We start from the raw sequence: 27,051 nt of genomic DNA, 5'->3' as shown, positions 1-27,051 counted from the left end.
AGATGAAACAAAAGACAGTGTGAGAAAGGAACAGGACAGATATTTGTATTGCGTACAAGTAAAAGAGCACTTTTTAGGATTTCCCGTTCCTCAATCATTAGATGCAGGTTCACTCCTTGCAGATATCCAAATCAAAAAATCATTAGATGCAGGTTCACTCCTTGCAGATATCCAAATCAAAGAACTTATTTCCAAGATCTCCATAGATGCCTGTAATTGTGTAGCACAAACATACTTTCGAGTGGTAGAGTGAGAGGTGCACCAGGGTAAGAATATTCCTTGAACTATGAGATAACTGTAACCTTTTTCAGATTTTTAATCCTATGATATGATTTCCTTGAAAGGTGAAATGCAGATTTTGCCCAAAACTCTTCAGCATTACAAAGATGGAACGAAAGTAGTCCTAATGGATTTCTTTGATATCCTAGTAAATATATAAATTGGCATTTCACAAGGTTCATGCTCTAGCTGAATTCTCTGTAACAATCCCAGTTTCCAATGCAGCATGTGAAAGAACCTCTTCTTGTTTGAAACCTTTGAAAAGACTTGCTCGACCTCACTTGGCTGTCCTTGATATTGAGATGATGATGTTAAGTCTTGGGCGTACCGAAGGTGGGCAATGTGTTCTCCAAAGAAGAAGTAGCAGAATTCTCCTACAGGAGAATTGCACTTCACTAAGTGACTTTCGTTGTTTCTAATACTTAAAAAAAAAAAAAATCTTCCAACACCATGTTTATTTTGCAAGAAAATTAAACTCTTCAAAACATTTTTTTTTTGTCATTTACATTAATATCTTATAACTATAATTTTAATATTTATATCAATAGTTTCATCTCAAGAAAGACTATGAATTATGAAATTATAAATGGGGAAACTATTTTAGACCATTTTCTACCTGTCTTCCAACACTCAAATAGACCATTAGAGATAACGCAACTTATGAATAAAAAAATAATTAATGCCTTTATTAAAACGAATCATATGGATCTAAACTAGGCATTAAACATCCACTCTGAATCAAGGACAAACACAAAACACCATACGTGAATATAATACAAGGCGTATTTGTCAAGTAAGTACCATTTGCAAATATTGCCGATGTAGAACTGCAGTCGCGACCATGTGAGTTCTCGCTGACATCCTTCATCCGTTAGTAAGCCACAGGCAGTCATGGGAGCAGGTCATGCTTTTTCTTCGTAGTTTTCTGAAGGTTTGAAATGTTCAAGAAAATCAATCGGCCCGCCGACTGTGAAGTCCAGTCTGTGATTCGTTTTCTCAATGCAAGAAACGTGAAACCGGTTGACATCCACCATCAACTGTGACAGTGCTTTATTTTTTATGTTTAAAGAAGGTCGTGAGACAGTTCACGATGAGCCAAGGAGCGATCGACCATCTGTTGTGATCGAGGATTTAGTGCATGTGGTCCACATGGAAATTCGTGAAAAGAGACACTTCACAATATCGTCGCTTTTCCACAAATTTCAAGAAAACAGTACTCTACGAAATTATGACAGATCGTCTGGAATCGAAAATTGTGGTCAGCGTTTCGAAGAGGATGATGACGTCGAAGCAGGAGTGCATGGATGGCTTTCATCGCAGGCGGGAACATTCTATGATGATGGGATACAAAAACTAGTTCCAAGCTATGACAAATGCTTGAAAGATGGTGGAAACTATGTAGAAAAGTAGTTTAAGGTCTGTAGAATGCAATGCAAATAAAAAAAGGTACAAAACTATCTTACTTTATTTCTTACACCCTTTCGGTACTTACTTTCCGAATACACCTCGTAATAAGTATGATTATTATTATACATTTGTATATATATATATATATATATATATATATATATATATATATATATATATAATTATATGTAGTGTTTTAGTGTGTTTTAATGTGACTGCCCCCTACAATATTTTGTCGCCCCCCTAGTCACTTTCCCCAGCACCGTCACTGGTGACTTACATATTAGCTTTTCCACAGCCTACAGTACACACCCTAATCTAGACATTGTTCTGGTGTTTAATACCTGCATATTGCAACACAGTCATTCCATCTCTTCACATTGAAGTGATACATTCATTTTGCCGCTACACATCATCACACACAAAAACATGATAAAATATTAAAATGAAGAAGACCCTGTTAAATAGTGGAAATGTTACGTTTTTATGTATATTTTTATACTATAAAAGGTTGCCTTGGTCAGCATTTTAATGTTTTATTAACATGGAAACAAGGCTTAACAGTGTTACCATGGATACAGACTGAGCATCTCTTGAAATGAAAATATATTTTTGCTCATATCACTAAAACAGAATGAAAAAATCGATATTTGAATGATTTCACTTTTACCTTTAATGAAGTCATTACTAGGGAGGCACGGGACACAAATGTTTTGGTTGGAACAGAAAATATTAAACACTGAAAAATTTTAACAATCTACACAATTTCACCCTCAGGTGATGATTGATTTTGCATTTCTGGAATAAAAACTGCTAATTTCAATAAATTTCGGACACTTATAGTACAAAAAATATGTAGGAATAAACCACTTTAAAACACTATTAATTAAAGTTTTCCGAAGTTGGGATTGGTACTGAATTTCTTCTGTCCCGAACTTTGATGCACATCTGTTGTGATTACTGCGGAGTCTACTGCTGTCAATGGGCTTCCAATATTCACGCATAACAGCTTGAATGCAATAATTTTGTCATCCTAGATCGAGGAAATGGATCAAGAGAGATTGTTTAGCCCTGCTCGCTGTTTACATCCTATTGCTACACACCCATTCGTTCCTTTCCTACAAGACACAATCTTAACTCCTTTTGGCGGCATCATGTGAGCCTACAAACTGGAAGTTGTGCTACAACTATGGTGTCCACGCGAAGACCCTTCGTTCTGGTAGATAACCCCTTAGTTAACACATTCTCTGCTATGTCCGTCATAATGACAAACTGGCACACACCAACCATGCCATGTTCATCATTTTGACCGAAACATGTGGCTTTCACTTTGCTGCTCCTAGCATGCCGTTGGTCATGAGTATAACAATGATGCGCATAAGGCATGGGGAGTCGCATGCACATAAAAGCATTTTGGCTGTTCTATTTTTTTACAGGGAAAAAAGTGAAATTTACGAATTTGCAAAATAAAGTCACTAACCACTTTGGTACAGAAGGAAGGAATTGGTGAAACCACCATGGCATGGACCATTTTAAAAGAACTAGATAGCGGATAATGTACAATTAATATTACATGCTAATTTAGAACCATTGCCACTAACATCCAGAGAATTATCAATTACGTTGGTTCCATATGAGAATTGGGTCCATAAGGGACAGACAGCATTCATTTTTTTCAATACAGTTTGTTTTTTAAGTACACTTTATGCTTAGATAGGCTAATCGTGACTGCACATAGAGTTTCAGTATGATAAAAAGCAATATGCAATGTGCCTCGTTTTGCAATCCAACCTTGAAACCCCTTGATTACTACTTCCATTGTAAACTGTATAGATAACGTGTTATTCCCTAATATACTGGATATTAGAGATAGTCAGTTTTTCCCATCTTTAGTATATCTGCAAAATAATTTTGAAAAAATGAAAGCCATTGTCACTGTGTAGTGTATAATTTTATTTTATGATCAAACTGAGATCGGATAGTAACATTTAACAAACACCTTTTATGGCAGTTACAGAAGAACATTAGATTAACAAGTTCTAGGAATGATAACATAGATCTTTATTCAATTTCCATTCCGTGGAGTCTATCAACAATGTTTTTTTTTTGCTTATGCCCATCTCTATATACTTCATTTTAGAACCGACAAGTAGATACTAGACAGGATGTATCTTGCAAAATTAAAAAATGTTGTGCTTTTCATATAAAATAAAATTAACAGTCAATTATGTGACTTTACACATATCTCAGTTTATATTATCTATAAAAATCATATGCTTAGTTGAAAAAAAATGGTTTACTGCTGCCAATCACAAAAGAGTAGTATGCAAAAACTTAGATCATTATTCAAATATCTGATCATTCTTCACAAGGCCATTCGCACAAACACCTCGCACGCAGAATTGTCTCATTCAAAACCAATAGAAAATCCTTTGATCCATACGTCTTGTGTGCTTAAAATATCACCATGCCTCAATCAAGGCTGGCTCAGGCTTATTAAATGTACAGTACAAAATAAATACCTATTTACAAATATTACATAATATTTACAACTTACACGATTAATAAACAAGCTTTTTAAACATTTCTATTACAGAATCTCAAGATCACAGTGCCGGATTTCAGGATGAAGTTCCTGAAATGAAAGAGCATTAGTGTTAGTGAATAATTCACGAATTTTTCAAGTTTTATTTAATAATATTTAAAAACTATGACAAAATTAACTTGCAGGATGCATGCTCTCTGCCAGGATGTGTGCTGGATGAATATTATCCATAAGCAAAATTACTTCTTAGGTCTGAATTATAATTGTTTAAAACACATAAATAATAGTGCTGAGCCGATACCACTGATATCTGTATCAGTTGAAATGTACCCACTGATACCTTCTGACACCATTATTCTTGGGTCACTAGAACCAAGGGCAAGGGCAGCATTTGTCCTTTTCAAAAGTTCGTTCAACCTTCCTTGTGGCAGATTGGAAGAAGTTTTTCGGAGAATTACTAAACAAACTCCCACCTTCCTGGGAAGCAGATGATTGACAAGATCAAAGGCATGGGTAAAGAGAAAGCTGCGACCAAACTTATCCAAGACATGTAACTACTTGGTAAAGGTTGTGTGGAAATAAAATAAATACAGTAAAACCTCGTTAACACAAACTCGCTTAAGACGAACACTCGGTTAACATGAACAAAATGTTGGTCCCGGCAGGGATGTATTATATCTTAGAGAAAGTTTTATTGATTAACGCGAATTTCGGTTACCACGAATTACAAACTGTTATTTAGTCCGTTGGTCATTAGATCTCATTTATCACGAACTTTCAAAGGTTTTCATAATATCTTTCTGTTGTTACTCTGTCGTTCCTCTGCTAGGTATGTAAGAAATCGTTCAACAATCTCTATCATCTTGTCAACAATCAACTTATACAGTATTGTAACCAACAGATTCAGATGAACAATGTGTTCAAATGTGTTTTTCTATTCTTTAAAACATAGCCAGTACGAGTAATATCAAGATTAAAACTTGGGTGCAATTGCTCGACAATCACGATCATCGCGTCAACAATGAGCTTATACGTATTTAAAACCAACAAATTCAGTTGTGTGTTCAGATGTGTTTTTCTATTCTTTAAAACATAGCCAGTACGAGTAACATCAAGTTGCAAGCAGTAAGACGGGAGTCATGGCCAAGAGGAAGCAGACAAGCATAGATCTGCAAACAAAATTGAAAATCCTAGAGGAAGTAGACTGTGGTGCATTGAACAAAACAACAATTGCTGAACAGTATGGAATTGCCAAATCTACATTATCTACAATACTTAAAGATCATGAAAAAATTCTTAATGCTGCTGCATTTGCAGTGCTAAGTACGAAGTGAGGAGGACAATATCATTCCGCCCACCTGCCCGGAAGTGTTAACCATCTTGGACACTTTAGATCGTTTTGCTGCAAAATCTGAATTGACCCCTAGTTTTACGGAAGCTATGAGTACAGTTGGCGTTCCCGTCTGCGACAGCGCAATATACAGGAAATTTTCACCAGAAAATGATATTTTTTTAAAATTTTATAACTGTAGTACTGTTTTCTGTGATGACATACATAATACGTATTGTAAATGGCTAATGTGTAGAAAAAACTATATTGCAACAATAAAATTTGAGTCCCCAGTTAGCACGAACTTTTTTAACAAGAACTCTTGATTTATCGGTCCCTTGCGATTCGTGTTAACGAGGGTTTACTGTAATTCATTTCCAATTTCTGCTCGTCCACTCATAAGGTAAAAAAGATGGACATTTTTTAAACCAGCATTACTACTATGCTGGGCTGTTTCCGGGCCAGATGATTGTAGAGTTCTTGGGAAAAGCAGGTGAAGGTCGCTGTATAATTCATTTTGCTTTATCTACATTGAAGCAAGTTGTCAATTCAACAATATCTTCTTTTACTCTTCCCTTCCGTGTAAATCTCTTATGTGACTGTTGGTATCGGCCGATAGCGCAGACACTTGTTTTTATTGCAAATGACAAGAATGATGAACAGCATAGCATAAAGAAGCGTTATTTTAATAACTGTATTTGCATGTATTTTTATGTTGCTTTTCTCGCTCTCCAGGTTAACCCAAACAACAAGAATGAATAGTGTTGACATGAAAATGAAGAAGAGACACATTCCACTCTTTTTTTTAACTGCAACACGTTAATAAGTATTGCAACATTTCTAAAACATCTTTCTTTGCATTCTCTGAATCTAGAGAAGTTCACATAAAAAAAAATACCAAGACATTTTAAAGTATTATAATGCTAAATGAGAATAATTGAGAGTTATTTAATGTCATTAAGGAATGTGATGTGATGAGTTAGTATGCCTCGGTAACTAGCCATTGTTCTCATGATGGATGCAGTAAATGCGATTTAAAATTTCTTACGTAAAATTTCAAAATTTCACGTAAGTAATAGCAATTGTTATTTTAAAATCAAATTTTACAAGTATCAGCATTGGTATCAGTGAGAGTATTGGCATCGGCTCAGCTCTAATAAATAACAATTCATTTATTGAATAAACTAATGTTATTAAGTTTGAAAATTTTTATTGCATTACGCAATTGACAATAATGTGAAAAAGGAATATGCTGAAATACCAACTGAAACGTATTAGTGTGAATGTTGGTGAAATTTACCCACGGAATGTTTCTACAATGCTGTGATTGCAAACAACAAAGTCTCACAGCTGATTCAAGATCCTGACTGTTCAGAATAGTTCACCAGAGAGGTACCAAATAAGAATGATCACAAAATATATTTAAAATGCAAATGGGCAAAGCTGGCCCTAGGGAGGGGCAGCTTGGGCATTCAGCAGAGGCCTTTGGCCTGGGGGCTTTGCAGCAGGTAAAAATAATTGTATATGGGTTTATTAGGAGTTTATAGGACAATGGTGCTTCTAATTAAGCAAGTGATTTGAGTTTTCAGATTGTTTTGACACATTTAAAAATATAAAAAATTACTGAAATGATATTCTAATGGAAGTACTACATGCAAGTTGTGTTCAAATATTTCTATAAAAAAGTTAATATGTACTATCCATTTATTCAATGAATAATAAAATGAAATCATGAAGCGAAAATGTTATTCTACATATTGCACAGAAACCATGTAAATTCATTATACAGAAGGTTGTTCGCGTTATATCCGACCATGTTTGACAGGTACTCTCACCTTAAGAGATACCACGCCGCCACCACCGATCATGTTCTATTGGACCCCCAGCATTGTGGACTATCGCCCGGCATCGCAGTTTCCATTGCAGCAAGCTCTGGCGCAGGACAGGCATGGGAATTCTGTCCCACTCCTCCCTGCAAGCTTTCCATATACCATCCAAAGTGCGCAGGCGGCGATTTTGAAGACGCCGTTTTAACAGTCCAAATGCGCAAAAATCCATTGGACTGGCATCTGGGCTTTTCACAGGAATGTCTTCAAACGGAATGACACGAATTCCTAATTCCTCTGCCATTTCCTGATAAAAATGTAGTGATGTTCTGGCAATATGACTCGAAGCCTTGTCCATATGGATCACCTGGTTCGCGTCCATTCCATACAATTTTGGGATGTCTCTCCGGTAGATAGGTGTCAGAATGGAGTCTTGGATGTATCTGGCATTCACCTTCACGTTTTTGTCCACCTTGCGTATCATCAACTTACCCTCATATCCGAATCCCGTCACAACCATAAAGCCACGAGGGAAACTTTCCCTGCACTGACGAACAAAGTTGCTGCACACCTTGCCGTCAATGTCACGGTATGTGATCGCCCGCATGTGACCACCAGCAGTGAGATGGACATATGATTCATCCATTGTGACAACTTTCTTCCATTTGGAACCTGCCAGGTACTTTTCATACAGTTTCCTGCAGTTTGTCTTACGTTCAGCAATGTGACGTGGTAGAAGGTGGTGTACATGGGCCTTCCGCACACATTTCAACCTGAGGTGCTTGTGAATTGTTTTGTTCACAGTTGACGTTGCGAGGTGAAATCTGTGGCCATATCACGTTGAGTCGGGGGATTTTCTTGGCACGCCAATCGACGGATTCCCCTTTGCACTACCGGTGACACTTTGCTTGCAGCCCTTCTCCTAGTGGTTTTCGTGGGTGAATGTTTCGCAAGGAGAGCCTGTTACACACGGGCCACAATTGCTTTCGCGGTAGTCACCCCAAGTGTTAACCCATTCTTCCGACACTGTTTCATAATGCATAAGTATGGAAACTTAGCATGGAAAAGGGCCATTACGTAACACCTACCAGGTCAGACACAACACTGCTCCCGCCAGCAGACCCATAGTTCCAGCATGATACGCCAGGTGGCAGCACCGAATTGACAATGGTCGGATATAAAGCGAACAACCTCTGTAGCATCAAAATTCAATGCAAACAAAAGAGAAATATTATAATAGAGAATGTTATTGGATATGATAAAAGATTGCCATTTAGATACGTTAAAAAAAAGTTTGATGTTAAACATGCCCAGTTTTGTAATTAAATGTAATGAATATAAATTGGAAACTTTTATTAGCGTCCCATAATTCTTGGCTTTATCCCTCAACATGTTCTGCTTATTACTCTTAGATAATAATACGCAATATATCAATTAATTGCTTACTAATTGTAGTAGTGTTTATATTGTAAGTATATAGGACACCTGTACTTCAGACTAAGGGACAAAAATCTCTAATTTTTTTTTTAAAGCTTCTTAAAAATTTTGATTATATTTGCATATATTGTACACCCGAGAGCTTGCACCTACCTAACGACGGCCCTGGGTAATTTTTACTACGTTAATGAAGAATCTAATGGTTAACCAGTGTCGATGTTAAAAATGCAAAGTTTCCACGAAGAAGCTGAATGCCTCATTCATCTCTTAAATAACTGAATGTAATCAGATGGGAACAAATTTTGCCTTAAAAATAAAACTGTCTATTTTGTATATTTATTATATAGTTTGATTGTTTTTAAGTCCAGTTTATGCTCCATTAACCTAATTGGGACTGAACCTACAGTTTAAGGTGACTGGACTACTGTGCAATGTGCCTACATTAAATGATAGAAATCAAACATGTGATTCTTTGATTTTAGGGTGTTTCACCTACGAAGGTTCTAAACCAAATGATAGTCATGTTGACGATGGAAGGTATTTTTAAGCATTTAGTCATGTTGAACATCAAGTTTTATTTCGTTCAAAATAATTTCTCCATTAATAAATGCAAATAATAACAAAAATAAATGAAGGAAAACATTTGATGCACTTTGGTCTTTAATACTCATCATCTACACTGCTTCACTGCATGAGCTACATACAGGGCATTTTATAATGTTCTTCAGGGTTAGGATAACTTATTACAAGCAGATTATTGCATTTACCACAATAAAATTAGTAAGAACCCACCTAGTGACAATTCAATTTGTGCATGGTATAAACAGTTTAGTGAAACAGGTTGCTTGTGTAAGCGCAAATCAACTACTCGTCCGTCTACTACCTCAGCAGCAGACGTGGAACGTGCTCACATTAACTTTTCTGCATAGCCCAAAGAAATCAGTTGCACATGCAGTTACAGAACTGGATATGTCTAAAACAACTGTGCGGAGGTTTCTTTGTAAACATTTGTGCTTCAAAGCATGCCAACTTCAAATATTGTAGCAGCTGTTGGATGAGGATCATAGCCATTGGTATGACTTTTGTTGAGAGTTCCTGGAGAAGATGCTTTTGTTGCCAGAATAAATTTTAGTGATGAGGCTGCAATCAATACCAGAGGCCAAGTAAACAACCACAACATACGCACATGGGGAAGTGAAAAATCCATGTGCCTTTGCGAAACATATGCATGAAATACCAAAAGTGAACATGTTCTGTGTCATCTTTCCCATGAAAGGGAGGGTGTACAGGCCATTTTGTTTTGCTGAAAGAACCCTAACAGGATGTACCTGGATATGTTAGAACTGCAGTTTATGCTCCCACTGCATGATGACCCACATTTCGTTTATCAGCAGGATGGCAGTCCCGCTCACTTCCACCATGAAGTCAGTCGTTACTTGAACACAGAGGTTCCAGGACATTGGATAAGGCATGCAACTGAACATCATCAACACCTTATGCTGCGGTCCACAAGATCACCGGACCTCACGACTTCTAACATCTCTTTGTTGGATTACATTAAAAAAAAACAAAGTGTCATGCTGTCGAGTGACATCTGTGAGTTAAAAGGGTTCAGTCCCATATTGGAAAGGGTGTGCCATGAACTTAAATGTCATGTCGACGTCTGCTGTGGGTGCATTGAACAATTATATGCATGGAAATAAACTGTTTCAGTTAACGATTCAACTGGTGCTGGTTTCGTTTCTGCAATGAAACTCAATTCCGGCAAAACTCAGACAACAACAGAAACACATCGCAGATACAATGTAACTCAATGGATATCCATCAACCATAACTAAGATAGCCATCCAAAGCCAAGCAAACAGCAAGATACAAAGACTGACTCAAAAGAAACAGTACGGATACCATACCTCACTGGGTTATCGGTAAAGGAATATTTCAAAATTCCAACTTGGGACATCATTCAGCAGTAAGAGAACACTAATAAGCATACTGTTAAATGCAAACCAGAAAACCCCACACAAGCTAGCAAAAAACTGCATGTGAAAGGGAGCAAGCTCACATAGGAAAATCTGGACATCATCTAGAGGAGACTATGGATGAATGCAAGCAGCACACATGCAGAGGTGAAACAGGTAGGTTGAAAGTACCCGCTTGATCATTAATTAATTGATTAAATTATTTTATGTTCTTCTTTCTCCCACTTTTGGCTAATAGTGACAATGGGGATGAACGGTGATATGAGATGGATGAAGGGACAACAAAACATGCAATTCCTACAGAGGATTATCCTGCCTGCTGGTCCAGGCACCAGAGCTTCGTTAGTCTGCAAAATGCAATCCACGGTGTACTATGTAGAAGAGAGGTTGAAATTTGGGTGCATTCTGAAAGAGTAACCCCTTGCACACCACGAAAATAGCCGAACATGCATTTCCATCTTTTTCCTATGATTTGTTCACTTAAACCAAGTGTCACATAACTAGCATTGCATGCTACAACTGTTCTCACCAAAATTCAGAGAATTACTAAAACAAAAATTACGTGACCCTGAGAAGATCTGCAGATACTTAAAGAAATATGAAAAAGAGCAACAGATCCACTCCTAGGCATAAATACCTGTAACACACTAAATGTAAGAAGGAAATATGATACTCACCCTCAACTTCAACTCAATCCTATCAACTTCTGCCCCTAACAAGTCAACTATGTTTTCCCCATGCTTCAACAGGAAAGCCTCAAGTTCATCTATAGTTTGCATATTATTTACTTCCTGAAAGGGTAATGAAAAAACATTAGTTCACAAGCAATGTGCAGACCTTTCATGTAATTAATAGTTACCCATGGGTTGATTGGACCCTATACCAAAACAAGTGAAACAAATCATTGTATGGGTACGCTAGACCCTAGCTCCTATTCAGTAGCTCTCAGCATCACCCTTATCACCTAATTCTCATAGATGTTCAATTCGTGGCCTCCCCGATGGTGTAGTGGTAGTGCCATTGACTTGTAATAAAGGGGTCCTGGGTTTGATACTCTGTGGAGGAACATGGCACAGTGGTTCGGATCCCACTTCAAATTGTAGGTCCAGTCCCGATTAGCCTTTTTACATATTTACTTTTAAAAAAAATGGAATGAATATTACATGATTACATCCATAAAAAATTTAATACAATGGCACAATTTTGCATTAAATCGTAAGATATTTAAGATATATTGGATCAGTAACTTTACCGATAAACCGATACACCCATATGTCTTTATCGGCAGATAATGGTAGAGTACCGATTAATCTATCCCATTGCTAAGTAATACACTTTGATGCTACGATAATTTATCAGCTATCTTGAACAATATATCATCACTAGTGAACAAATTTTAAGATGCAGCACCTTTCCAAAAATATAGCTGTTTTCATACCGATCGTTTGAGATATGTATTTTAGGACATGAAATCAAATGAACACACTTTGTTGCACCTTTTCGTGAGATTAGCACATGTATCCCCTTTTTCCCCCTCTATGATGCTTCAGCACCATTTTCCTTACTTTTTTTTTCATGTTTTGTTAGAAAATTGGACAGAAAAATAAATGATTTTCACTCTTCTTCAGCAGCTACATTATATCCTTTAGTCTCATTTTGTAGAGCAGACCGAGAGCTAAAAAATGGTGTAATATAATCATTGCAGCTCCAATAGTTCCCAAGATAATGTACCAACCCCCACGAGAGAAAACACAAACTTTAACAAAACCTCTTCAGCAGAACCACAGTTCTCTATGCAGTCCGCACGTATTATGTACAGAAGGTGCACAAAAAGAGAGCATTTTATCACCACCTTTTTTTGTACCTTTTTTGAAAATGTTTTCTGAACCTTTTTTCCCCTTTCTCAGCCATAATTTTTCATCTTAAAATCCTTTTCCTAATCATCACTACACTTCAAGCACAGAACTGAACAAATTAAAGACAATTTCATTCTGCGATTTACCTGCAAAAGGAACTCCAAGTCCTGCTTATCTAAGTAGCTACGTGTTAATTCTCGGCCATCAAAATCCATTTCAGCTTTATATCGGACTAGATTATTTCCCATGTCTATCCCCTTCACATCGTGAATTGCACGGACCATGATGTCCGATTCTAAAGCTGCATTGATTTTGTCCAAATGTTCTGGAGGAATGGATCTGTAAGAAAAAATAATGCATCTGTACTTGAGTGTTCACACTGAAAGTTTATTTTTACAGACTGTGTTACTGCATATCATCTAGCTCCTGCAGATAAATCTATTAACATATATAGAATTCACAACTTTTATATCTACAACCTCTGACAATAAAGTTCGGTGAATGATCCTGAATATCGAAAGTAGACGAATTCTTAATGAAACCTACCTTACTGTCCTTCGAATTAGTCCCCTCCCATGGGTATGCACCATTGAGAACGACTGTACATGTCCTGGAAACTTTTAGAAAAGTCTTCTTTCGGGATGGTGTTCAAGACCCTCGTCACGTTCCGTTGGATGTTCGGAATATCCTCAAATCTCTAACCTTTCAAAGCGATTTTGAGGCGTGGGAAGAGAAACAAATCTGGAGGATTCAGATCCAAATTTCTTGCAATGCATTGCTACAGAGGATGAGAGCTGGTGTGTGAGGTACGACCCTGAAACGAAACGCCAAAGCATGGAATGGCGTTTTCCTGCATCACCCCGTCAGAAGAAGGCCAAGGCGGAAAAACTGTTGTTCCCTCCGGCAGGAATTCCTTGTGGATCATGCCATCACTGTCAAAGAAAGTGATAAGCATAGTCTTGATGCGTGATTTTTACGCCTTGACCTTCTTCTGACGGGGTGATGCAGGAAAATGCCATTCCATGCTTTGGCGTTTCGTTTCAGGGTCGTACCTCACACACCAGCTCTCATCCTCTGTAGCAATGCATTGCAAGAAATTTGGATCTGAATCCTCCAGATTTCTTTCTCTCCCCACGCCTCAAAATCGCTTTGAAAGGTCAGAGATTTGAGGATATTCCGGACATCTAACGGAACGTGACGAGGGTCTTGAACACCATCCCGAAAGAAGACTTTTCTAAAAGTTTCCAGGACATGTACAGTCGTTCTCAATGGTGCATACCCATGGGAGGGGACTACTTCGAAGGACAGTAAGGTAGGTTTCATTAAGGATTCGTCTACTTTCGATATTCAGGGTCATTCACCGAACTTTATTGTCAGAGGTTGTATTATGCATACACTGTGGTGTGACTAAAAAGTTCATGGACCAATGCCTGAGCAGTGACTTTTCACTGAGTCAGTGAATTGAGTTAATCACTACTGTTTTCCTGTTCATGATACCAGAGTCCACTGGTATTACTTCCAAGTTCATTTTCAATTGTCCTTGTAATGTTGAATCAACACCAAAATTTTTGAGTTTACACTGGGGATCCAATACAGGACGTGTTAACCGTTTAGCTACAGGAGATTGATCTCTACCATGGATCCACAACACAAAAATTAAATTAACATATGATTCCAAGTCAAACTGTGTGCATACTTTACATGAAACCACTTTGAATTAATAACAAATCCAATAACTGACATTTTTAACAATGCCTGAACTTCTTAAACATATTTTGTTTATTAAGTTATGAATTTTAAGGGCCATCAATCTACGAGTTTTGTTTACACATATCAATAGATTTACTTATGAGATAATCGGAAATTTAAAATCTCAATCGTGAAATCCACTTTTGTCACAGTATTAATTAAAATTCTGTATGCTTCATGATCCCCAATTACTTGGACTCTGAAATACTATCCTGATCATCCAATATAAACGCAGTAATAATTTTATGTTAATTTAGTACAAAAATATGATTTTGCTGATTATGAAGGTGATAAATATATCATTGAGACAAATAAGGAGGGTGACCATACATCCTGTTTGGACTCGGGCAGTCTGTTTCAGAGGCGTGTCCCGGCCATCCCGTGCATATTATTAAAAACCACTATTTGTCCCATTTTGTAAGAGTCAAAGAGTTAGCTTGAACACCAAATATAAATTTGAGAGATGTTTCATGCTACAAAAATGTTGATGGAATTTTTAAACCTGCGTCATGGCAACACCGTGGCAAAACAACTGGACCATGTTTCAAGCACTTTGTAATGCTGGAGCAGACAGCAGTTTACTGTTTAAGTTAGCTGTATTGCTTTATGTGTGTTCCATTATTTGTAGAGCAATGAATGAGTATGGCCAAGAAGCGTACATGTAGTTTCAATGCGGACATGCAACAACAGTTTCAATTCCTGCATCTTGAAACACATGCAAAATCCAAATCTTGCGTTGTGTGTCAGATATGTGGAGTTTTTATGAACAGTTAATGAGGAATAAAGCTGTTCTCAAGATGATTCGTTCTTCTGATAAATAATTTGAATAAGAATAAGTGTCACATTTGTTTCTTTTTCTTATGACTTTTGGAACATTCTGTGATCCAGGTAATGTTCAACAATACATGTTTTGAGTGCTACATGAACCTTGATGCATCCTATTATACCACTTGCAATTCCAACTGGTGGCTGGGAAACAATAAATCAGCGATCAGTTGAATTCTCTTCGACCGACATTCTATAATGAGGCCTAACCAAGTTTTCACGTTGGGGGGGGGGGGGGGGGGAGATAAATGTTGTATCTTATACTTCTGGCACTCAACTTCAGCATATTACTAACATCAAAGGTTGATCAGAAGGTACCAGAAACACTATACATTGGGCAATGTCTCGAATCACAAGGCACCGAAAGTTCCTGGCAGGACAAAACAAATGAGTGTCGGATACACAGTATGTTGCCAAACGTACTGTAAAACAGGGAGAGATACTTGATCAGCCCAGTTACTGGATAAAAGTTGTACAATAGTACACAAAGCATGGAAAATTAGTACACAAAACACTGTACAAATAAGCTAATAAAAACAAGTGACAAAAACAGTCGTACGCTTGGCAATGTTGTAACGGTAGAGCTACAGACCTTACTTCGCAACTGTGGTTGTTTGGTGGACAGATAGAGCTATGCAGCAAAAAGTAGGTCAGCTGCCAGTTGGGCTTACGATTAGCATAGTAATTACCAAAGTTTAATTTGATTCTGGCTTCTTGAGGGGAGGGGGAGATTTCCCACCAAAAAAAGAGCATGGCTTGTACATTACAATCTTCATTTTTTCGCCAGATCATTATTTTTTCAAAAGAAGTACCAGCAGCAAGTGTGCAATTCTTGCCACATGAACTGAACACATATCAGGCAATATGCAGTTACTGTTTCAAACCCTCACATCCCAATGTTGTCTACGTGCGAGCCCGACAAAGTTCAAATTTCATATTATTTATAATAATAATAACAACAACATTTTTTACTTTCTCCTTCTTGTACTTATTAAATGCTTTTTTTTTTCTTTTTTTTTTTTGTTTTGGGCTGTAGGCTTGTAGCATAATCTGTACTGAAAAATAGGAGCTAAAATTTGTAACTCTAGCAAGATATAAATTTTTATTTACAACCTTGCATAATTTTAAACTTCCTGCTGAAAACACACTGAGCGTTGGGGCCTTATTGCGTAAAACTGGCCTCGGTGAAATGGGTGACAGAACAAACACAATGATACACCCATGTCTTACTCAGGGTTCAAACCTGGGACCTATGACTTCATAGCACACACTGCTACACTCTTGAACATACAACAATCCCCGTACCTTCCAACAAGTGCTGCTACATTCGTATAAATTATGAAGGATGCTACAACCCCCAGGAGTCCTCCCACCAGCAGAGAGCCTGCTGCGTCATATACAGGGTTGTTAAAATAAGTGGACAACCCCATGCACCCTCCAGCAATTAATACACCCATCACAGCTGCCAGGTCTTCAAGCATCACTACGTTCACACTCGGATCACTGCCACGGACAACTGCAAAGAAACAGTGGCAAATATGAATACAAATTAGGAAATGGACAGATTAACTACTAACTAATCTACTGTTATTGGACAGATTAACTAGTAACTAATCTATTGCTATCAGCCAATATGGACATACGGTGAAACTGACAGCAGTGGCGAAGCTCCTATAATGCTTTTGAGGCTTAGCCTACCCAAAAAATGTTGAAATTAAAATGTTCTTGTACCCTGTAACAATCAAACTTTGTTAAAACAAATTACACTATGTAATCTGAACGTTTGGTTCCGCCGATCCTTCCAGATATCTCGGCAGTCAGGCCAGAAAGAGGAGTGCGCGTTCGGTCCGAACTGTGAGGCTTTTGATGAAAAGCCTCGAGGTAAAAGGCAGCTAAAAAGAGCTCTGTGTAGGTGGGAGGGGAGGGTAAGGGGAAGGGACTGCCGATTCGCTGGGTGAGAGCGGCTAGCCTCAGAACCAACCGGTTGTGCTTTTAGTCTTCTTGTGCAAAGTGAGTCCTTCACGCGCTGCATTGTTGAATGTTAATTTACTCCAAGTTCATGCGTGTGTGTGTTTGTGTGTGTGTGTGTCACATAGTGTCCCCCATTTAACCTATTTCCAAAACTGAATTAATATTTTATGTAGTTTAGGTTGGGACAATAAACATAATTTTATTGCTGTGAACATTTCTGGCACACTTTCATCAACAGGGAAAGTGACTGACTAGTTTACACCCTACCTCATATTCATTTCTTCCATCCTTAAAACTTTAACATTTTCTTGCTCTCATTGTTGAATTTACACTTTCGCTTCGATATTTCATAAAAGTAAATATTATTCAATAATTAAAATTCTCACTACGCGTTTCAGTATCGTGTACATATGCAGAGACTGTATGATAGTATACTCTCTTATAATCCTGATGATATGTGGATAAAGTGATGGTAGATCAGCTCCCAGATGTTTAGTGAACATTGCTCGAATATTTAACGTGCTCCAAGCGATATGCTTTAGATGTAAAGTAACAAATGATGATTCTTATGCATGGATATATTCTCTGTGCAGCACATTCGCTATGGTCGATGGTCTTTCCAAAAAAGGGAAGACATTTACAGATATCTAAAAATTCCACCGGGTCACTGGACAAACACCTTAAAAGGAGGATGTGTCCGGACAAAAGAGGACGTCTGCTCACCCTAACATTGGTAGACCTCTAACCAAATAAATGTCAATCTTTGTGGACATATAACTTAAGAATATTCCTTTTTCCATTTCCCAATATTTCACTGCTTTTTGTCCATGGGTGGCAGACATAATGATGTGTGTTGTTCCTACTCAATGACACTTATTCTGTACCTTTTACGTTAATCCTCAACATGCAAAGTTTTAAGTCTACTTTATGGTCAGACTTGCTTAATGGGACGGGACTTGGGAATCTGAACCACTATGCCATATGACTTCACTGAGAATCCCTTCATTACAAGGTAACAGCTTTACCGCTAAGCCATCTGGCCCGATTGTGATACAGCCTACCTCCATGATGGAGTGGGTAGAGGGTGTCTTAACAAATCCAAAATTCATGACTAATTCTTAGCCTATTTTCCCCTTTTTCTTAACATTAGTTAATTGCTCCCTGCTTAGGTATAGATATTTTTATTCAATCAAAAACCCCTCCCAAAGGCCGGTTAAGAAGCTAAACTTTAAGAAGATTATAATGCATGTAAAAATTAATTCTTCAGACTTCATCCTAGATGGAGAATGACCACATTACATTATTTAATATATTTACAAAACTTCACGCATACAAGAATGTAATTCTTAGAAAACAAATCTTAACCACAACTCAATACAATTTTAGATTTCCAAAAATTCATTTTCATCAAATCCCAGTGCAGGTATATAACAATGTAAACTCACTATACTGTAAAAATTAGCAAAAATTCTTGACCACAAGCACAATTTCTTCACTTTTTCTAGACTTTCTTGACCTGCCAGTTGATTTCCTGACTGCTCGACACCCTTCGTTAGCACACCATGCAACCTGGTTTCCAATCCCAGCCTGGGCAAAGATGTTCTTTGTGTTCCTTCATAACTTTTATCATATTATCAGTCATTGTTACAATTACCCAGAAGTGGCAGAGAAACGACACTATACATGGGTCAGACTAAGAACCAACCCCAGTTTGCAGCACAGAATGGCAATTTTGACAAAATTCTGTTTCCCTGCGGGATGCTTTGGAGAGAAGGGATTTTAAAGTTGCCACTTCTTGGCAAACAGGGGAGGGGGTGGTGGTAGTAGTAGGTCTAATTGGCTGTTGACCGTAAGTTCCTTCGTAGGTAAATGCAGCAACAGAGGATCACTGCCAGAAAGGTTGGTCCCACGCCGGCCTCACTATAATTAACAAAAATCAAATGAAACTCAAATCTTGATTAGATAAATAACGTACCTACAGTAGTTGAAAATTATGTGGAAAAATGTGAAAATAATACAGCATTAGCCAAAAATGTAATACAACTGTAGCATTTAAAAAGGAACATGTGGTGTTACTGGAAAATGATGCATTCAACTGTGTGTGCAGTATACCATAAGTACACAAAAAATTGCATTAGCTTCCACATGATACCTCAAAATATTCCTTCGGAAGCAGCAAGGAACAAAGCATTGATCAATATGAATGCAAGACCTTCACCGTGACCGTGCTGTCTAAGGTGGAAGTTTTGGGCTCAGTCTATGTGACACACACAGGTTCGAGTCTCCAAGGGAAGAGTAACAACATTTCTCCAGAGATTTCGACCTGTGTTTGAGACCAGTGGCCACCCACCATCAGGTGGAAATTGGGGAGCTACAATGAGTAGCGTAACCCAGTCATAGAATTCTACAATGACTGGGGGTTCTTCGAAATAACCACACATCACCCTATAACTGATTGGATGATCACCCAGTGGGAGTGAGGGTGGCAGTCTGTAGGTAGGCACTGGCCCTCACAGGCTGTTACACAAGGGTTTATTATTAATATCAATGTCAAATACTTATGTACAAAATTTGTTTATATTTTTAGCAAAACTTGCAAATCATTGAAACAAAATAATCATAAATATGGAGAAACTAGTACTCACTTTATCCGCGAAATTGTTTTCTTCTTTCTTTTTTTATTAATTTCAGTGGCCACTGCCACCATCCTCGCTGGAACTTGTTGTACTGTTGCTTGGTGTGATTCTATTGTCCGTAGTTCTCCGGCTGCCACTAGGTGCGCTGTTGTTAATCCTACCCAGCCACAATCAACCTCCAACAACAAATATTAGTGGTTTGCCTTCTCCTACCATCCCACCATATCCAACCGTGTATCCAAAGCCCTTCTCCCCTATGACATCAAAGTAGCACACAAACCCAATGCGAAAATAACTGATACACTAAACAAACACAAACTGTACTTCCTCTCCCCCCTTGATAACCCAGGTGTCAACGACGCAGAGTGTGAGAGCAAGGCACATTACATTGGCAGGTCCACTACTGGTCTTGCTAAACCCATCAAATACAATAGTCATATAAGACAAAAAGTACAAGCCCACCGCTCACACACTCAAGGAAACACATGCCATAATGCACTTCCCACATGAACTACACATTGATAGCGGGCAGGCACACCACACATGGATTCCCCTACTACAACAGTTACTGTCGGGGAAATAGCAGACAACACAGAAGCAGACGTACAGTTAACAACAGCGCACTTAGCGGCAACCTGAGAACAACGAACAATAGAAGCACGCCAAGCAACAGTACAAGTTCCAACGAGGATGGTGGCAGTGGCCACTGAAATAAATAGAACAAAGAATAAGAAAAAACAGTTTCACGGATAACGTGAGTACTAGTTTTTCCAAATTTATCAACTTCCACGTCTCTCTTCTCCCAATTATGAAAATAATCATAATACTCCACAATTTGTATTCTAAGTTTACATTAATTAAAAGAGTCCTAATTACCATATTCCGTAAATGTCATCCCCTGGGCTTCAGCACCTTTACGGATGGAGTTGACAGCAACCAGAAGAGTTGCTCCCTCTGAGACTAGTGATCCACCCAGTATAAAGAACGCCTTCACAAAAATATATAGAGCAGTGTTAAGTAATTTCAAACATAAAGAACGTCAAATATGAGAAACTATCAGAAATTCACAGCATTTACGTATTACAAAACAAGAGTAATAAATTTGTATGCCTTCATTTAAAAATACAGAAAAAGTAGAATATTGCACTCGATCCTAGACTGTTTATTAGGACTGGGCTGATATCAATACCAATATTCTTACCAATTTCCACCAATAAGAATGCTAATGCTGGGAAACTGAAACAATTTTTAGTACCTCAAAATAGTTATGTTATAAAATGTAATTGTAATTATACCAACCTATTAGAGATTCACTTTAATATTCACATTTTCATATAAGATAATTACTTATTCACAAAATTCTTCTCTCCCTGTAATGCTCTTGGCAAAATTATGCTTTTTGCATAATTTCCAGGATATACACACACCACGAAAATGACGTGAGATTTTTAGAGAGACTGCGAGATTCCAGAAAAATTTCCAGGCGGTATCAATGATTAAATCTGAACCTATACTTTCCTACACTGATACATTGCCATCGGTATTGACACGCCCCTACTGATTGTAGAAATATCTGATTTCTTACTGATAAACTTACATCTCTATTAACCAATACCTATAAAACTATATAGCAACTAGAAATTTTGATTTATTGAATGATCATGGACAAATAGTATACATATATTTCCAAATAAATAACAGTAAAATCAGTTCAAATCTTGTTAATCACATAATTACAACAAGTATCTGCAAGACCTATCATTAAAGTAAATGCCACTCAATGCATTTTTTACATTTAGATAGGGAGATGAGGGGGAATTCCCCCTTTCACACCCTGGTTTCAAATATTATGCCCTTTTTTATGTTAACTAATTATGTGTTGCATTTAACACAAACCTGAATATACATACCCAGAAGAATGGTTCCATAGGCTCCGTGCTAAACAGACCTGTTATTCCGTGATACAAGGAGATGCCTGTTCCCACACAGAAGATCCCTACTCCAGATACCAGGGAGGACACAAACTTCATATTTGTGTAGCCGTAAGGATGATCCGGATCTGCTCTCTGGAAATGAAGAAATAATGAAATCTGTGAGACCTAGTCTCATTATTTTAAAATTATAAAAGAGGCGAATTCAAACCAGTTCTGTGCTAAATTTTCTACAGAGGGAATTTATTGAGTTCGTGTTTTAAGTCCACTTTATGCACAGTAAGGCTAATCGGGACTGAACCTACAGTTTAAAGTGGGATATGAACAACCAGGTATGAACCCAGAACCCCTTGATTAAAAGGCGACAATGCTACCACTGCGCCATCAGGAAGGCCAACAACAAAGGGAATTGATATTGGCCAATGAAGACATCAGTGTATTCGTTCATTGGTGTAAAATTACTGATCATATAAAAATATGATATATTTTAGGGATGGGACGATATGAAATTTTGGCTAATACCAATAAAGTACTGATATAAAATTTACCGATACCGATAACCGATATTCTACCGATCCGATATAAAATTAGAAGTGGTCCTGGAAGAAGCTGAAAGATTCATTGACCTCCTTAAAAAAGTGTTTCAAAGTGACTGCAGTGCAAGAGAAATTGCACATTTAGACACTTACTTTTTAAAAAAGTAGGGCATGGAGATTATCCATAAAAATTACAACAAAAATGGCAGAATTTTGCACTAAACTATCAGATGTTTATCGATACATTGGATTGGTAAAATAATCGTAATTTTACAGATACACCGATATGCCTATATCGGCCGATACCGATAGAGTACCGATTAATCGGTCCCATCCCTAATATATTTATAAATAGAGCAGCAGTTCCACACAGGACCAGGTTTGATACCTGGGGGACTTCACATGGGGCACACCCAACTTCCAAAAAATGCCAAAACCAAATGCTAAGAGTTCTAAACCTGGTCATCCTAACCTACAATTTCCCTTAAGTCTAATAATGCATATACAACACCATTTTTTTATGGCTTTTGAGACCGCAGCCCGCTACTTCAAGTAGCTTCCCAATTGTCCTCACAACACTGGGTCAATGCTGAAATTTTGGGGGATCCTACCAGGAATCGAACCTGGGACCGTCCATACCAAATACGAGAGCACTAACCCTTTGGCTACACAGAAGCCCAGCTCTGGGGTTCTTCCAATCATAAATAAGTACTTGGGAGCAACCTGGGGAATAAAGGCAGTGGGAGCATGGTGCTTATCACATCACCTCCACATCTCCCACCCACCCAATAGAAGGAATTAAAAATCATTGATTTTAATGTACAATGTAAAGTAAATAAGGTGAAATGCTTAATCCTAATGGAAATAAAGCTGCACTGGTGCTTCAAACAAAATGTGCAGACTTTTTTGTTCTATTACCATACACTGTGGTACCCTTTCCTGACATAGTAGCACACTAAAAGTCAATATACAATTATGGATTACCCTGTATTTTCATATTTCCAAGTAGGGCCGCCCGATGGCGCAGTGGTAGTGTCATTGCCTTGTAATCAAGGGGTCCCGGGTTCAACACCCAGTGGAGGCACATAGTGGTTCGGATCCCACTCTAAACTGTACGTCCATTCCCGATTAGTCTTACTGTACATAAAGTGGACTTAAAACACCAAATCGATCAATCATATCTCCAAGTCATCAAACCACATCACTTCTTTTCATTACATTTGTCAGAACAATGACCAAAAATCATGTTAAGACCACATGAATAAAACAGTGAACGAACCTTAAAGGGGGAGAACCCCCAAAGCAGGCCAGTCTTCACCTGCATACATATGAGGGTATGTGCGTATGTCCTGGTGCCTTTAAATAAACCAGGACGTTTATTGGTTCCCCCCACTTTTTCCCTTTCTTTGTAATACGCAATTCCATATAGAGTGGAAACTCAATTTTACGTTTTTCAAGGGACCAACCTGAAAAAACTTAAAATGCAGCAAAATGTAAAGTCGAGGAAAATTGTATAACCTTTTCCTCTGTTTGGGACCATCAAGATTGAATGTATAATGGTGGAAAATGTAAAATTCTGAGAACGTAAAATTGGAGTTCCACTATATATTACAAAACAAGAAAAGGAATGTTACACACATAATTTAGTTATGATACATTTGATGTTACAATAGTAAAATATGTATTACCTACTATTATATTTGCTGCTAGTCATATAGATAAGAGTTATTGGGTGAATTAAGTTTCCGATTATTTCAATACATACTATGATTGGTATTAATAGGGCAGGCACATCTTCTGGTACCAGATGGGCTAATTTTGTATTATTAATTCAACCAAATAATATAAATGTTTTATAGATTTCATAAGATGGAGATGTCCAGATATATTGTTATAATGTTATTTTATTTAGGGTTAGTTATTATACGTATGTTTCTATATATTTTGTTTTATTCTTTTGGGTTGCAAGTAGTTATTATATGTATGTTACCATATTTACTCATGCATAATGCACTTTTTTCCAAAATTTTTGCCCCCAAAAACTGTGGTGCGTATTATGCACAGAATAATTCAGACAGCCAACATGAAACCGTACAGGGTCATTCCATGATTTTCGCATACTTGCATTGATTTTTCATGTTTACAGAACCCTATCATGTTATATAGCGTTGTAAAGCTTGAATCCTGCAGTCTCTGAAAATGGAAAAAGTATTCCATAAAGATAACGACACTAATGTGAAATGCGGTTGAAATAAGTTCATAAACAAATGAAGAAACTTTTTGATTTTTATAGTACTTCGGATGAAAGAAAACATAAGGAAAAAGATAATAAAAATTAAAATGTATTACTGGCCAAATTGTATGACATACAAGGAGTGTGTAAATTCCTTAATGGAAGAAATCTTGTGCTGCTAACTGCTATTTGGAAGGTCCTGAATGTGCCTCGTATAAATTTTAAATTAGTCACGGAAAGAAAAAGTATATATTTTGAGAAAGAAGGAATGAGCAATTGAATAAGTATGACATCATTCACTCTTGATCAGCATAACAACAGATTTACAACCTACTAGTTATTATATGTATGTTATTTTATATTTTATTCTTGGGGGTTGCGAGTAAGTAAATAAAATAAAACCATTCTGCGATCCAGGACAGTTGTAGTGTAAATATATTGTGAGGGGAAGTGTTTTAAGGGTAGGAATTTAGTGAAAACATAGGTACTGGGTCCTGTGAGATGTTAATGTTTATTAATTGGGTTATGTGAATTGGGATTCATTGTTCACAGTGAACAGACCATGATTGGATGAGAGTGTCTATTAGAAACTGTTATGCAGAAAATGTGGAAATTACAAACCTGAGTTGACTTGTGAATTCCGTAAGCCAAAATCAGCTGGTTGATGGTGTCTGCTAAAGAGTGAATACACTCTGCGAACATACTGTGTGATCCTGTGTAAATCCATGCAAACAACTTGAAGAGAAAGTTAGCGCCATTGCTGAAAGAAAAGAATACAGCACATGTACTTTCAACACTCTAATGTAACACCATGTGAAAAAGCTTAGGTGTTTTGTACATAGCAAAATGTTATAAAATTGTCCTCGATTTAACATTTTCCTTTATTTTGTTTTTTCAGCATGATCCCCTGAACAACATAAAATGCAGGTTTCACTGTATTTGTAGTAAGTTGGTTTATGATTGTTAATGAAGCTCTTGACTAGACGTTCCGTACCGCTATATTTTCAGAAATATACGTCGTATGTAAATGATCTACAGGATCTGATAAGGCAATACCTATTTTTAAGTTGATAATACATAATGTAGAAACCATTGTATAATGGTCACTATCACAGGGAATGAAAACTAATTTTGTACAATTTATGTTGCAGCTAACTGAACATGCCACCAATGCTTAGCACAGAAGAGCGAGCAACAATTGCTGCAAGGTACGAGTAATGGAAATTAGTAGTTCAAGTCTGCTGCACTTACAGGGTTTGTCCAACAAGTATCGGGACTGAAGTCATAACAAGACATTTATTGAAGATACATGTACAGTGTGTTAATATTCTTCAAAATATGACCCTCCTGCATCAATACACTGCTGCCAGCACTTCTTCCACTCATCATACGCCCCCTGGAAGTCGGCAACCGCAAGGCTGTTCAGGAACCCCATCGAAGCTGCTTCAACCTCCTCAATCGTCCCGAAACGATGTCCTTTAAGGTTCCTTGTGATCCAAGGAAACAAAAAGAAGTCCGGAGAAGCCATATCTGAACTGTAGGGTACTTGGGCAGCGTTGCCACATTGTGTTTGGCCAGTGCCTTCCTCACAATTAGCGACGTGTGACTGGGCACATTGTCGTGATGCAACACTAAGTTCGCGCACACCTTCCTCAATTGCAAATCATTGGTCACAATTGAATGCACAGTGGATTTCAGTAAATTTAACTCCTGTGCTATCAAACAAACACTTAATCAGCTCAGTAGTTCTCGCACTTTGGCCACATTTTCAGCATTTTGGATCGATGTCGGACTAAACACACTTTCACTTCAGGCGCTACCTACACCCTCCAAAGGCTTGGAGGCAACTGAGCTAGGTCTCTTAGCTCACGTGACATCCCGCAACACCGATCCTACCCACAGAGACCGCCCTCCACACCTTCCCATTGGCCGGACAATATCAATCCTGATACTTATTGGACAAACCCTGTATGTGCAAGTAGATTTGTGACATTTATGGAGTCGATGCTACAGGTGAATCAACAGTTCGAAGTTGGTTTCCGAGATTCAACGCAGGGGAATTTCAGCCTGGAAGATCAGATTGATGCTCAGTGATCGTCAACAGAGAAGACGACCAAAGGGGGGGGAAACTGAATCTGCCCAAGATTGTGAACCAGAAAAACAGTGGAGGCACTGAACATATGAGGGCCATTTTTCTTGTAGTGGCAACACTGTTGGTATATGCTTGTCGGTTGTCGCTGAGACAAAAGATGATCGCGTCTATTTTAGTCTTGTACTACGGATCGTGTGTTTGGTGCTGAATAGTACTGTTGTGTGGTAGTAAAAGTGAAGTGTGTGTATAATACTGTCCTAAACAATGTTCACGCGAGAAGAACAGCAAATATTCATCAAATTTCAGGTTGCACGTGGAAGGAATGCATGCACATATTGTTCGACAAGGTCTTACGGTGAATGCAGACTATTACGTCAGTTACCTTCGTGACCATTTGCACCCTGCTTTTAGGTGCAAAA

The 27,051-nt window shown here is 37.8% G+C and overlaps 1 protein-coding gene across 1 annotated transcript in view; it reads right to left on the bottom strand.

The window, feature by feature from the left end:
• Positions 1–3,575: 3,575 nt before the first annotated feature.
• Positions 3,576–27,051, bottom strand: part of ZnT49B (solute carrier family 30 member 9) — a 57,181-nt gene continuing 33,705 nt past the window's right edge. The window contains exons 7-13 of the mRNA XM_083134178.1: positions 25,162–25,300; positions 21,751–21,906; positions 20,717–20,828; positions 16,539–16,749; positions 12,806–12,998; positions 11,481–11,594; positions 3,576–4,321 (exon numbers count right to left, since the gene is read on the bottom strand). Coding sequence (XP_082990304.1) covers positions 4,277–4,321; positions 11,481–11,594; positions 12,806–12,998; positions 16,539–16,749; positions 20,717–20,828; positions 21,751–21,906; positions 25,162–25,300 — 970 coding nt within the window. The 3' untranslated portion in view covers positions 3,576–4,276. The remainder of the gene's footprint in view (positions 4,322–11,480; positions 11,595–12,805; positions 12,999–16,538; positions 16,750–20,716; positions 20,829–21,750; positions 21,907–25,161; positions 25,301–27,051) is intronic.

Source organism: Lepisma saccharinum, chromosome 13 (genome assembly GCF_977018435.1).
Source record: "Lepisma saccharinum chromosome 13, izLepSacc3.1, whole genome shotgun sequence".
NCBI classification, from domain to species: Eukaryota; Metazoa; Arthropoda; class Insecta; order Zygentoma; family Lepismatidae; genus Lepisma; species Lepisma saccharinum.
This window is presented reverse-complemented; position numbering and strand designations above follow the sequence as displayed.